At 35.1% G+C, this 14,642-nt stretch overlaps 3 protein-coding genes across 5 annotated transcripts; 2 read left to right on the forward strand and 1 right to left on the reverse strand.

Moving 5' to 3' along the window:
• The first annotated feature begins 207 nt into the window (after positions 1–207).
• On the forward strand, positions 208–2,364 carry LOC114247539 (uncharacterized). Its single transcript, XM_028180528.2, has 3 exons — positions 208–461; positions 940–1,079; positions 2,190–2,364. Exons 1-3 carry the CDS (start codon positions 345–347, stop codon positions 2,287–2,289), a joined length of 357 nt encoding a protein of 118 aa, XP_028036329.2. The 5' UTR covers positions 208–344; the 3' UTR covers positions 2,290–2,364.
• Positions 2,293–13,335, reverse strand: LOC114247536 (uncharacterized). 3 transcript variants are annotated; one of them, XM_028180524.2, is made up of 13 exons: positions 13,152–13,335; positions 12,195–12,352; positions 12,061–12,107; positions 11,905–11,989; positions 10,607–10,741; positions 8,685–8,798; positions 6,548–6,721; positions 5,706–5,858; positions 4,832–4,984; positions 4,370–4,528; positions 2,642–2,787; positions 2,503–2,563; positions 2,293–2,413 (listed from the first exon to the last, which is right to left on the reverse strand). In XM_028180524.2, the coding sequence occupies exons 1-13, from the start codon at positions 13,210–13,212 to the stop codon at positions 2,342–2,344; spliced, it is 1,518 nt and encodes a 505-aa protein (XP_028036325.2). In that variant the 5' UTR covers positions 13,213–13,335; the 3' UTR covers positions 2,293–2,341. The 3 variants fall into 3 exon arrangements, with proteins under 3 accessions (XP_028036325.2, XP_089587143.1, XP_028036326.2); XM_089731017.1 differs by lacking the exon at positions 8,685–8,798; XM_028180525.2 differs by lacking the exon at positions 6,548–6,721.
• Polr3G (RNA polymerase III subunit G) lies at positions 3,276–4,071 on the forward strand. Its single transcript, XM_028180527.2, has one exon. It carries the CDS (start codon positions 3,376–3,378, stop codon positions 4,027–4,029), a length of 654 nt encoding a protein of 217 aa, XP_028036328.2. The 5' UTR covers positions 3,276–3,375; the 3' UTR covers positions 4,030–4,071.
• Positions 13,336–14,642: the final 1,307 nt, after the last annotated feature.

The following is a 14,642-nucleotide window of genomic DNA, read 5'->3' on the forward strand; positions in this document are numbered from 1 at the left end:
GTTGCGCATCTATCTCTAATATATTAAGTGTATAATCTATGGTTTTGACAAAGGTACCTTTTAAGTCGGGTCATGGCAAATTTAACAATCTTTGACAAAGTCACCAGGTTTCACGGTATTTTGAAGATGGCATAAAATAAATTTTGGCTGATTACCTAACATATTGTGTATTATTGATCTTTTCCGTGTACTTTTTCCACATAGTAGTAGGTACAAAGTGAAACAATTATAAAATATAGCTTGTTTATTGACTTGTATTATTTTATCACTTTAGTATTGAAGACTTACCATAACCGGTAGATAACGACAGTAAGATAACAGCTAGTTTCCTGTCCACAATTATCATGTACAGTTATTCAGTTTGTGGTGGACATTTGGTAGTATACCTTCATCATTTAAACATGCATTACATATTACTGACTGAGCTAGAAACTGTTGGATACACTTCTTGTAAAATCCAGGTAGCTTGTAACCACTAGTATACTTTCAGATACGTATGTCTTCTCGACTATCAACTGGCAATAAGCAACAAAGTATATGTGTTCAAGTGCATTTAAGTATACCTACCTTATTATAGGTAATAACTATAAATATTTTCATCACTAGTCCAGATTCTAACAAATTATTCCAAAAAGTGAAATTTTCTATTTTAAGACATGTGCACCACAGGAGAACGTCTGTCGAGTCGAGTAATTGTATTTAACAAAATAAAATTATTGTTTTATGTAAATCTAACAGTGCTAATAGTTTTTCTCGTCCAATTAATAATAATACATCACATGCGTCAATTCCTTATTGTGACTAATAATAACGTACCTGCCTCTTAGAGGTCTGCAATACTTACAAGTATGTACTTAGCCAGTCTAAATTCCTCCTTAGCGATTGTGTGTAACGGCCAATAGCTTTCACAATAATTCGTTTTCTCTTTGTAAATCACAGGGTTTAAATGCAAATGAATTAGAATTACTCAAGACGAATTTAATACGACATGACATAAAATTCCTTCAAAACCAGAATTTTCACGAGATCGAAGCGTTGGGTGTACGCATGTTAAATCTGTTGGCTGAAAATGACTTTAAGTGAGTATATATAAACTATAAGGAACACATCTTAAAGTAACTTCGTCAAAGGTAGCTTTTTTAGTCTGATGGTATAAGATAACAAGGAGCGATGCAGTGTTATATATCTAGTTCCAATATAAGAGCTTAAGAATTCTTTTTTTTTCTTCAAGTTTGTAGGTCTAAATAAAATATTTATATTTACTAAATTCACGCTCGTAATTATAACTATCTTTATACCTATATAATATAATTCTACTGTACGTGTGTATGTCACTGAACTCCGCCTGGACCGATTTGAATGAATTTCTATGCGTTTGGGTGGCGCCCTGGATGGTTTAGATTCACAAATCAACCCCGCAGGTGGCGCTGCAGTCGGTATCTAGGTTATTTCTCTTTCCTAAAAACCCAAAAATTTAATGGCAAAACAACCTTTGCTGGGTCAACTAATATTTAATATATGTGTTTCTATTATATATTTATAGTTAAAAAGATAGAACACTGATAACCATGCAGATCTATTATTCCTACCAAGGTAAAATAGGGGTAGTGACGCAAGAAACGTTTGGAGAGAAAGTAATCCCTACTGTCGAAACGAGTTCCGATTTTTAAAGATAATGCTATCTTTTCTCGTCATCGCGAGACACATGAATCTGCTCGTCTATATATTGGCGCGTCTAACGTAGCCGACTGAAGAAACGAAGAAACACTTAGATATCTACGCTTCTATTTTAGACACTATCCATAACTTTACAAAATAAGTTAAAAATAGTGGAAAACAGCGTTCTCTGAGTTTTAAACAACCGTATTGGTAATTGATATAAATTGGTTTATATTGACGTTATGTACAATCGCATTCTGAGTGTTTCTATCGCGTAGCTGTCCTGCGTTCTAGTTTGAAGTTTGGACCAGCAGTACAAAAATGGGCTCTTAGACCTTATGTCACCGACTGGGTAGTGATATTCACGTTGTGATGTCTTTGGGCTCCGGTAACTACTTAACGCTAGATTGACTGTAAGCACTGGTAAGCACGCACTCGTAGCGAATTGGATAATACCCTCATAAACCGGGCAAGATTTTTACCGCAGATAAATCGATCTGTGTACAAATTTAACCATAATCCTATTGCAGTTATAGAGTATTGACTCAATCAATGGTAATAGAAGAATCTAAGATTGGTGGAAGAAATGTACAACTACAAAAAATTGTTTGGACTATGTACAAAGAATGAAAATTGAAACAATATTAATAAAGTGTATTTAACAACATATAAGAAAAATAAACTAATTTCTTTTCTCTATACTCATTTCGCTTTGGCAATCACTCGGCACCCGATCAGTAAAAAGTTCTGGTATCTATTCAACAAAAGAAAGTTACATGTTAATACATGAAAACCATCAGTGTCTATCGAAAATATATACATAAGAGTTCCATTATTCCATACTTGTGGCGTATACGCTTCAACTCTATCCAGCAAAGAATCTGTGTAGCCGGGAGTATAATATCTGAAAATAAAAAATGTATAAGAGCCCACAGTTGAGATTTGAGTAGGACAAATTTTCTTTTAGTAGGTAGTCTTTTACCTTACTATTTCTTCAGGGAAGCAACTGTTTATGATATTAATATATTCCTTCAAGGATGTTCCGGGCACTGTTTCAATTTCTTGTATTCTTTTCAATGCTCCTGTTGTAACAAAAAGCCTTCTAGCTCTTGCATCGTTGGGTAGAATCTGAAAAAATAAAACGAATATAAATCATCTACTTCCAATAAATATACCTTTATTATAATTTGTTTAATAATTTCTGAACTGAACAGTTTTTCAGTAATTATGAAACTCCATGAAATGGAAATGGTACTTGAAAAAGACCCTAATAAGAAAAATATACACATTTCTTGGATTTAGCCTGCAAGATAATGATTCGCACATATATTTTATTCTAATAAATGATGAACCTCATTACGAATTACTACGGTAATTGATTCACGTTCTTCAAATGATGAAGTCAATATACATAGGCTTAATTCATGTCATCTCTAGTTTATTCTTATTTCACGCCATAGTCAATTTCAAATTATCAATAATTTTCATACTGATGCATTTTACGTATTGAAAAATAAATAAGGCCACGATTTTTTTTTAACTTTGGCTGTATGAACTACGTCTCTATTACCTGTTTTATAAAAGAATTAAACGAAAAAACATCCGATTCAAAACAATAACAAATGAGTAGGTAGGTACCATCCGGTGTTACAAATTTAAATAGATTAATTATCACCAGATTGTTGTTTTCTGATCAAAAAATCGATTATAGTTACAATGGCAGGTAGAGGACGAGGACGTGGGGGTAGCGGTCTATCATTAACTACTGAGCAAATACAAGCCTTAGGTGTGACACGCGGCGACAATGCTCCTCCAACACTTGTGCCACCACCACTGTTTCCAAAACTTGAGAAAAAACCACTACCTCTTATATGTGATGCCGCCACTGACTATATGCTCATTGTCAAAGATCAGTTCATTGAATATCTACACGAATCACCGGCATTTGTTAAAGTCAAAACAGAGACTGACGGTGTAGAGCGATATTCTGATAAGTACAAAATGTTAGCACTTGATGCGAAGCAGAATAAGTTATTGGATTGCGTGTGGGTTAACATGCCTACCGAATTACGGCCTCAAGCAAAACGTCCGCGTACTGTTCCGAGGAAAAGAAAACTCGATGATCCCGAAGAGATAGCAAAGAGATTACAAACGCTTGAAAAAAAAGAGACTCTGGAAACAGATGAGGGGATAGACGGCAAAAAAAAAGAATTAAACAACGAAAACGTAGATGAAGAAGAGGAGCTGGAAGATGAACATGAGCAAGAATATGAACTAGATGATGGTACTGACTATGCAAATAACTATTTTGATAACGGGGAAGATTATGAAGAAGAAGATGACAATTTGGATGATGGACCTGTTTACTAGGAAATATATACATACAAATTTATATTACACAGTTGAAACTGATTGATCTTGCATTTTCAACTCTAGTACATATTAAAAATAATTACAAATAACTATTAATCAAATAGTTTTCCCTTTTAATTTTTACTTTCAAATATTCTTTATTAGCAATTTGAAAAACAGTCCCACCTGGTAGAACTCTTTAAAAAATATAAATAAATGAATATTTCAGCAAAAGAAGTTTACTACTTAAGTAACTGCTACATCATATTTAAACGAAATCAATCATTACTGATTACTGGAGCACTATTTCATTTGAAATAGTGTATTATTGTTATATTTGCCTAACTAGAATAATTACCTTTGCATACTGAGCTAGTACATATTTCAATATACAAGCAGGTGCAGAATGTAACAATGTCTCTAATGCAGGTCTATGAAGACAGCATTGTAATGCCTGTTTCAATGCACATGATGTCCGAGCTTGTACTTCTCCTGAAGACTTTGGGTTTGTGTAAAGCTGTAAAATTAAACTAACGATGTTTAATTTAAATATAATTTAAATATACTTTAAATATTGACATCTATCTGCGTATATAAATGAAAAGATTATAAATGTGCTATTTGCACATGTATCAGACAATTATTAAAGACTGATGACAATATAGTAATTTTATTACTTTGGCTTAATATTGTGGTCAGAATTAGTACATCGAATAAAAAAAAACGTTATGTCAATTTTAATTCTGCTTGCTGTTAATTTTTAAACCACAAATACTTTTACATCTAAACTAATCTAAAGTAAGAATGAGGTCAACCTAACTTGTAACAGTCTAGGTAGAGCATTGGCCACAGCAACAGCCAGACTGTGTTGTGGTGAGTGTTTTGCGATGTGGCCTAATGTCCAAGTAGCTGCACACAACTCTGCATCTTCTGCATCTTTCTTTTGTAGAATTTCAACAAGTGGTGTAATGGCCTAAAATTGATAGATACATTTTTTTTATTTATAAAACCAGAAAAGGCAACACAATTTGTGATGATTGATAACTTAAATAGTAGTAGTGAAAAAACTTAATAAGATTATTTATTTAATAAATTTTTTTTTTAAATCAGTGTTAAAATTCATAAATTGACCAATAGTCTCAGTATTACCAGTTTTCACTCTTAAATATATATAATAAGTTCTGTTTATGGCATCGACATAGGTATAAGCCGTGACGGATTTAGGCTTGATGGCGCCCTAGGCCCTGTTTATCGCGCCGCCCTCAATGTTTGAATAAATTTTATTAATTTTGATTCAATATTTTCATGTTAAATTTAAATTATCTTTATTTCCTTAAAATATAATTTTTAAATATCATCATCATCATCAGCCTTTATCTGCCCACTGCTAGACATAGGCCTTCCTCAATGCCTTCCACAGAACGCGGTCCTCCGCCTTCCGCATCCAATGACTTCCCGCCGTGCGCACTAAGTCGTCGGTCCACCTGGTTGGAGGACGCCCCACGCTCCTGGTACCCATCCGTGGCCTCCATTCGAGGACTTTCCTCCCCCACCTGGCGTCGTTGGTTCGACAGACGTGACCGGTGACCGGAGACGTGAAATTAAGTTTAAAAGGTATAATATATATAAAAGGTATAATATAAATATTAATATGTTATTGAGTTGTGTCAAACACAAATATAAACTTTATTCACCTTCGATTCTATAACTGCCATTGCGAGCTGATCTGATTGCCCTGCAATAAATCCTAGTGCCATACAAGCTGGGACTCTTGATCCACCCGTACTCTCTTTTAATAGTTCGACCAAAGGACCACATCCACCAGTGTTCACTACTAGCTGAGCCAACTAAATAAATTGCAAATATTTCATAGTTAGGTATTAGTAAGATTATGGGTTATTTCTTTCTGTTTTGATTTTATAACAAATAACTGACTAATCGAACGTAATGCTATGTTTTTTTTACCCAATTATTTAACAAATAACAAGTTTAGTAAATAGGAATTAAAGTAAAATAGTTTGCTTTCGAATCTCTTCTTTCCGTGAATAACATTTGTGATCACTTCATCCGCGCTGATCGTGTTGCTCTTAAACATTATTTCGTTCACAACAGTATCATGTGCTGCTCGGAACCTACCTTAGAAGCTATTTACACTAAAACTCTACCGATATCAACTCATCGCAAAAAAACCTGATAATTTACTAACATAACTTAATCTTCGAATTCACGTGGGATCGGTATTAACACTGCATTACGATTACCTAGCAATAAATTTATATAAAACCACTAGCTGAACCGGCAAGGCAGACTTCGTAGTTCCTCAATCGACAAATAAAAGACCTAAGCTTTTGTATAAAATAAACTTAAAACAAACAAAAAGAATCCGTCTGACGTCCGATTTCCATATTTATCTACCTTTTAAACCTTCTCACACAAATAATTCAAGACCAAAATTAGCCAAATCGGTCCAGCCGTTCTCGAGTTTTAGCGAGACTAACGAACAGCAATTCATTCATATATAAATATAGACTCTCACATCAACCGAATGCTTGACAATGTCCCTCAGTAGACAGGCTGCGGCACGCCTGACTGGCGCTGCGTCATGGCCGGCGTGCAAGAGGGCGGCGGGCAGTGCACCACCAGCCACTACTGCTTCAGCCAGCTCAGACCGTGCGCTGGCCACTGCACTCAGTGCGCATAGTATACTACGCTGCATTCATAAATATTTCAGTAAACGTCTGTTATTTATTCATCACTAACTGACCCAGCAGACTTCGTAGTGCCTCAATCGATAAATAAAATACCTAACCTTTTGTATAAAATAAACTTAAAACAATCAAAAGGAATCCGTCCGACGGGGGACACGTCAAAGGAAAAACAAAATTGTTTTTTTTATTTCATTCCGAGCATTTTCAAATTTATCTACCTTTTAAACCTTCTCTGGACTTCCACAAATAATTCAAGACCAAAATTAGCCAAACGGGTTCAGCCGCTCTCGAGTTTTAGCGAGACTAACAAACAGCAATTCATTTTTATATATATAGATTTTTAAAGCTACTATCAATATGTTCTAATCTTTTTTATTTATTTGAAATTTGCAGTAAAATTCACCCTAACCTATTATTGGGCATATGGCCATATAGAATCATTTCGTAGCATTGGAGATTGCGAACTCTTAGTTTAACGTTAGATTGTTGACAATACAATCAATATACCTATAATAGCCGGCAAACTTCTTGAGCATTTGTTGACGTAGTGGGGGTAAGTTTGCGCATGGTACACTCACGTGCAAAAACATTATTTACTCTGCGTCATAATGCAATTAAATTATTAAAATCAACATATGTATTTTTTTATATATTTATTAGAACATCAACAAAAAATGTAGGTTAATAATTGTAATAATTTAATCTTGGGGTAAAATAGATATTCCTTCTATTAAGTCAAAACTAGAGCTGTTGCCAGGTCTTGGTTCAGTTGAAGCGTAGCTGGTATTTGTATATTTTTTTTCGTTATCATAATCTTGACCATCATCATCATCACTGTTTTCATCACCTGAGTCGCTATCATCGTGATTAGTCGACATAGGGCTCATCGGTGTAGTTTACAACTCGGTCGATTCGGTCTTCTTTTTTGTGTATAATTAATTATTTTTTGAAGATATTCGATTCGTAGTAATCAAATGTTACTTTTTTCAATTATCAGCTTCCGATTATTTTCTGTTCTTTTTTTCCATCTAAAGCCTAGCTCTTTCATAATATGTCGTAAGCTTCATTCCGAGCCATTAAAATTTATTTCTTCTTTAAAATTTTCGAAGCCTTTCTACGGTACGGAGTTTCGCTGCTTGTTATGTAGTTATTATGATTACATCTTTTTATTACAGATTGAACGAAACTATCCATTCCGGTAACTTTCTTCTTCCCTGATCTTTTCTTACCCGGAGTCCGAAACACGGCGAGCAAGCCAGAGCCTTTAGCTTCCTTAATAATGCACCTTACAGTCCTCACTGATGGTTTTGTTACTTCCGAAGTCTGTTTTAATTTTTCCATATCATTCTTCCCCTGTTTTATAATGAAGCAATATACGTCGTACACAATTTTTCTACCCTTTCTTTTGAATACTACACCGGTTTGTCGCGGCATAGTGTATGTTTTATAAAAAATCAACAAACACTCAACAAATAGCAATGGCAACAAAGTCCACAAATAATTATAACAAATAACTTAACGATTAATAACGATAGACTTTAATAATATAATAACTTTCCACTGTACGCAAGCGTACTTTTGGGAGCAAGCGGAATGAGGGCGCGGTGCGGGACGCAAGGTTCGACTGATCTACCAATAAAGCGCTCGATACGATTTCCCCTGCCGTCGCGCCTCACCCTCACCACCAAAGTGATCTAAAATTCGGTTCTGCGCAGTCAAGGTCATTTGCTCAAGATGTTTGCCGGTTACTATACCTACTTTAATCCAGTGATTTGTAGATGCCTAAGTAATATTAAACGAAGTTGAAGGGGACATAAGAAACTGAAACGTTCATATTGATTATTTCTGAGGTTGCTTGTGAAATTAAAATTCAATGCTAAAACCGACGACTTCATTTTACGGACCATTTTAGGGGTACAGAGGACTATGTCTGATTCGTAACTGAGTTATAACATAACAATACACCTTAAGCTTAGGATCCTGATTTTCTAGTCCGTGTACCAAATGAGAAATAGCTCCCGCATCGACTACTGCTTCCGGCTTATGTTGAGCCAAGTCTACGAGGGCTCCTGCAGAAATCTAAAATTCATTCAACATTATGTAAAGAAATCATGATAACTAATGAAAAGTCACGAAAGCCTTTCGTCGAAAGGAAGTCACTGATGGATACAGAAGTAAATAAACTTATACTAAAAAAATTAAGTGGGTTTTCACATAAAACTTTAAATGAAAAACTTCAGCAGAGTTCAGCCCAATTATAGGCTAATGTTAGCCGTATGATTGAAATTCGGCCGTAATCACAGGCACTTCAAGATGTATATTAATTGTACATAAAATGATTACAATTCTATGTTTGAATTGTTATTTTAGGGTAAGTCCGGGGTAGTTGGCCATAGTTTTTTCTAAGCTCTGTCAAAAATCAAATACTTATGTTTTTTTAATTATATTTATTTTTCATTAAACTTTGAAGAATCGACTATGATATTTTAAACAAAAAAGTAACAACTTCTAAAGAGATCACCTTATTAATTTAACTTTTTCTTAAATCTCAATTGGCCATCTCTCCCAAGGTATCCGGGTGTGATGGCCACAGTATTAAAGGTAAAATGGCCATAGCTTAATTCTAGACTTATAATTATTTTTTGGTCTTATTTTCTTCGTTTAAGTCTTGTTTTCTCCTCTTCGTCACATCTGGAACACGTCGTTTTAAATTCAGTGTAGTGTTCGTGAACTCAATACTGACACACTGTATATTGAAGCCACTCTTCGATGAGAAGTGTTTCGTAGTAATTTTCACCACCACGCCCAAGACAATTATCCTTTTCGAATCTTTTTCTTTTCTCATTCTTATCTGACAGTATTTTTAATGGAATATCGTCACTATTCTCAGATAGTCTTCGAATGGCTTTACTTGTTATACATTGAACAGTCCTTTTATTGTATTTTTTCCTTCTTTGTTTTGACACATTTTATTACTTTCTTTTTTATACTTTTTTCTGCAGCATTTTTTCTAGTTTAGATGTTTTCTTTCGAAGTCAAAGGTGCTTCGACTTGCTTTGTTCATTTACGCACTTGGATTATTTTTTTGTGGACTAGGTGATATATCCTGTAGAATTCGAGATGGCAGTGTAATCTGGATCCTTACTGAACGAAGCATCTTTCGGAGTACTCGGGTGGAAAACATTAGACATCGTGGCAGTTTTAACGCAGGATTTTGGAAACACGATTATTAGGCATCTAAAACAAATAAGAAAATATATTAATACTTTGCAGAAAACATCATTTCTGTAACCACGCACCATGGCCATCATATACCGACTGCACTTGGCCATCTCTCCTTTTTTTACGGGAGAGATGGCCACAACAAAAACTAAAACAAGCCATGACACGAAACAAACCATTTTGAGATTTTAAAGTAGCACTGTTTGTATACTTTGCATTAAATACAAATATCACGATAATTTAAAGAATTTGATACCACAATTATGTAAAACATAAAACATCAAATAAATATTTACAATAATCGAAACAAAAAACAAAGGATTTACTTACTTTTTATGCTTTTTTCGTCAAATATTTTATCGCACTGTTGCCTTTACGCACGACGCGCAGAAAACTAAACGTTAACCTATGGCATTTAATGAACGGTACCTTGAAATATTTCGATAGGCCATCTCTCCCATATGGCCATCTACCCCGGACTTACCCTACTAGATTTTCAACAGTAGTTATTATGAAGTGCAATGTATAGTGAAAGGTTTAAAATTAATTAAATTCAAAATGTTAGCCATGACTATCGATAGGTATATCTCAATTATTAATAAAATTGTCCTTGTCCCACAAACTATTATTAATAATGTTGGTTTATGTTACGTACAAGTAGGTACCTGCTTTAAACTTATCTCAGGCTCCTGGAAAGCGAGTACTAACAAGGGTAGTGTGCCTGCATCTACAACCAAACCGGCCAATTGCTCACTGTGCTTTCCAATGTAACCTACTGCCCAAGCCGCATTTTCTTTAACCTGAAAAAAGTTTTGAAATCGTCGTGGCCTAAATGATAAGACGTCCGGTGCATTTGTATTTTGCGATGCAACGGCGTCAGAACCCCACAGGCAGGTACCAATGTTTCCAATGAAATACGTAGGTACTTATCATATTTTCGATTGAATTGAATCGATCTATTGACATCCACGGTGAAGGCGTGTAAAAAAATCAAACCCACAAAATTATAGTTTGCGTAATTACTGGTGGTAACACGTCTTGCGAGTCCGTACAGGTAGGTCCCACCACCCTGCCTATTTCTGCAGTGAGCCACTGTAATATAAAACTGAGATATACAACTCATATCTCAAGGTGGTTTACGTTGTTGATGTCTATGGGCTCCGGTAACCACTTAACACAAGGTGGGCCGTCAGCATGTAAATAATAAATAAAAATAAGGCAATAAAAAAAGGCGACGAAAATGAGACATGTGTTTTTTTCGCAATTTCTACATAAATTGATTGCAGTCAATAGTAAGTAATTTTAGACGACACATTCTTTTACAGCCTCGAAAATATCAAAAGGGTTACGGTTCATAAATTATTTATCGTACCATAAATATGGTTACCCGTCACTTAATCTTGCCGATAAAGGTATGTTCGATGAAGCAGATATTGTTTGAAATGATTTCATCATCTCCTTTTGTCGTTACATAATCATTAGATCAGAGTTCATCCCTAGAACCACGATTGCCTGGAACCGCTGCATTCATCCCCAGTACATCTCTAGAGATTATATTTGTACGTCCGTACGTACGGTTCTGGATTGAACTCCTGTTTAATGTTGTTTCATGGGCATTATAACCTATCTTTCGTCAAACAAACTGCGAAAAGAGTCCATGGCAGTAGGTAGCGGCTAGTCATCCCCTTAGCATAAATAAACAAGAGTCAATTTTCTCCATCAGATGCCCGTATTGTGTGTCGTCTGCCTAACACAAAATAAACAAAAACGACCACCCACATAAATAAAATATATATGAGACTAACCCTCAAAACTATTTTGAAATGATCTAATATGACGCATGTTAATGAAAAATTGCTATATTTTTAATTACGATAGATTCTTACATCTTGCTCATTTCGAGGTACAAAACCTAAAAACGGTTCTGATTCAGTATTAGTAGTTTTTAGTTTTATTTTTTTACCTGAGTGTCAAAATCTTCAAGACAAGAAACAATGTGTTCTAAAGCTCCCAGGCGGACTATTGCGCTCGCCAGTTCTTCATTGTGCCTAGTCATGTTTATTATTTGGTTATTAATTAACAATGAATTTAAATGGATAAAAGTGATAAACGCACTTACTTCGCTACTGCTCTCAATAAATATAATGCAGACCGCTTGTAGTAAACCTATGAATGTTTACATATTAATTTCTTTCGAACCAAATTAGAGCATTAAACCAACATTTTACAATAGTAAATAAGTATACCACATACATTGTATTTATTTAAGTTTTCAAGTGTAATTGTAATGATTCCTCCATTTAGAAGCTGCCTTGCTATGTCTAAATCGTGTTCAGCAAGTTTTGCAATCGCTACGACAGCACACTGACGTATAGTGCTGCATGCGTCAGACAACAAGGGCTTTAACAGTTCTGGAATTCAACCATTTTGTTAGTTGCTAGATTTCTGCTGTTCAGTTAAATGTGACCTGGAGTTCCTTGCAAGTATGCGCGTACAATAAATAATTATAAACAAATGAGGGCGGCTAGTTGATTACGTCACTCTGTGACAATATACAAATTTTCGGACATAGGTACCAAGTGAATTTGTAGACTTGTCGCTTTTAATTGTGTACTTACAAACTAGTCAACATGCTTTTTTTATATTATTGAAATATTTTCATAAATTTCCACAAGGTATAGATATGATTAATATAAAATCAATAATTAGATCTTCAGATCTTTCATATTATGGGACAACAATATAAAGTCTAAATGAACTGCTAAATAATAGATACATTTTACTGATGGTAGGAACTCTTGTTTTTTTTATTTTTATTGTTTAGATGGGTGGCCGAGCACACAGCCCACCTGGAGTTAAGTGGTTACTGGAGCCCATCGACATCCACAACGTAAATGCGCCACCGACCTTGAGATATAAGTTCTAATGCCTCAAGTATAGTTACCGTTACTTAAGTTAAGTTAAGTTACTCTTGTGAGTCCGCACGGGTAGGTACGAAGCAGTAATGCGTTTCGGTTTGAAGGGTGGGGCAGCCGTTGTAAACATACTGAGACCTTATAACTTATATCTCTAGGTTGGTGGCGCATTTACATTGTAAATGTCTATGGGCTCCAGTAACCACTTAACATCAAGTGAGCTGTGAGCTCGTCCACTCAAGCCATAAAAATTTTAAAAAATTACGATATGGGTCTGTAGGCCCCAAATTATTACCCAAGACACCGGCACTTTCCAAGCATTTCACGTTGCTAGATCTTGTAGCTAATTCTGCCATAGTTTGGACAAAAACTAATCGTGCCTTCTGATATGTTTCGAAAACTGAAACGAAAAAACAAATAAAGTTTCATCATTCCTCAATTATGTTGGTTCATTGCAGCCGTACCATCAGATCGCCCCGTTCACCGACCTCGCCGAACCCGTCGCTTGCGACGAAGGGCTCGACGAGTAAATTAACCCATAGACACAACCCACTGAGTTTCTCACCGAATCTTCTCAGTGGGTCGCATTTCCGATCCGGTGCGCTGCACTTGCTAGGGCCAGTATTAGCAACACTCCCGGTTTGAGCCCCGCGAGCGCACCTAGTAGTTCGGCGAATCTAGAATAACCACTCGACGTTACTAGAAAAGGTAGAAAAAAAAATTTAGATCGCGGAAACCGCTAGCCCTCCTGAGAGATGAGATCGAAATCTCAACTAGGTATTTTGTATAAAATCTGTCCCACAAATCAACCCGGAACTATAGTCACAGATTGCAAATGATTTTGGCCTTATTTAGCGAAATTCGAGTCTTATGCAAATTATAACAAACCATTGTCTTATGCGGATCTAAAATTATTAATAATAAATTAAATCCGATATCAATTTTATTGATAGTTTTTAGAGCGAAAATTCAAGTAATTTCTTATTTAAATTTCTTGTTACGTGGGACGTGCCTGGGACCTATCCCACTAAGTAACAGTTCAACGCGAGTCCTTGTAATGTTTGTTTTCCTTAGGCTTATGGACCAGAGCGTATCTATCGTCAACGCTCCATGAAATAGTTGGGCTAGAGTTCGCAAACCATGACCGTTATGAGTAGTAGGATAGTATATACTTGAGTATCTACATAGTACTGTTGCTACACTTATTGTTCAAAATCGAAATAAAAACATTGAAATAGTCAACAGTACCTAACTGTATATTCCTTGGACTGCTCATTGAGTGGCTCATGATTTAAATGATATTCTACGAAATCAAAAGAAAACGTTTTACAGTACTTTCTTATTGAAAGGAAATTTTAAAATTTATTTATCGGTATTTACAAATCGGTCATCATCTGTATCATTGACGTACGTGTCTAGTCGACACTTTATTGTTTGTTTTTAACTTAACAATTCGCACATAATAAGTTCTTATTATAAATATATTTATCCAAACAAATATTGAAATAAAGACCTACTAACACAATTAATTGTGGACTCCCTCTAATTTTTATATCATAGAATATGTAATAAATATCATACCCTTTCCCTTTGCCGTAGTAAACAATCCATTTATAAATAGATTAAAACAAAACATTTAAATACGTTTTCTGGTGTATGTCAACGCATTTTGTATAACGAGCGGTATTCGACTATTAATAATAATAATAATTTTCCACACCATTTCAAGAAAAAAATATACTTGTTATAAGTACATGAAATTAAATCATCGATCATTGGGCCAATA

This window comes from Bombyx mandarina, chromosome 11, assembly GCF_030267445.1.
Source record: "Bombyx mandarina strain Sakado chromosome 11, ASM3026744v2".
In the NCBI taxonomy this organism is placed as follows: Eukaryota; Metazoa; Arthropoda; class Insecta; order Lepidoptera; family Bombycidae; genus Bombyx; species Bombyx mandarina.

Coding starts and splice junctions, on each gene's coding strand:
- LOC114247539 (XM_028180528.2), top strand. CDS start 345: ATGTACAGTTATTCAGTTTGTGGTGGACATTTGGTAGTATACCTTCAT. Junction 462..939: donor ACACTTCTTGTAAAATCCAG/GTAGCTTGTAAC, acceptor TGTAAATCACAG/GGTTTAAATGCAAATGAATT. Junction 1,080..2,189: donor TTGGCTGAAAATGACTTTAA/GTGAGTATATAT, acceptor ATCCTATTGCAG/TTATAGAGTATTGACTCAAT.
- Polr3G (XM_028180527.2), top strand. CDS start 3,376: ATGGCAGGTAGAGGACGAGGACGTGGGGGTAGCGGTCTATCATTAACT.
- LOC114247536 (XM_028180524.2), bottom strand. CDS start 13,212: ATGGCAGAATTAGCTACAAGATCTAGCAACGTGAAATGCTTGGAAAGT. Junction 12,353..13,151: donor GGAAAGTGCCGGTGTCTTGG/GTAATAATTTGG, acceptor GTTGAATTCCAG/AACTGTTAAAGCCCTTGTTG. Junction 2,414..2,502: donor TTGAAGCGTATACGCCACAA/GTATGGAATAAT, acceptor TTTGTTGAATAG/ATACCAGAACTTTTTACTGA.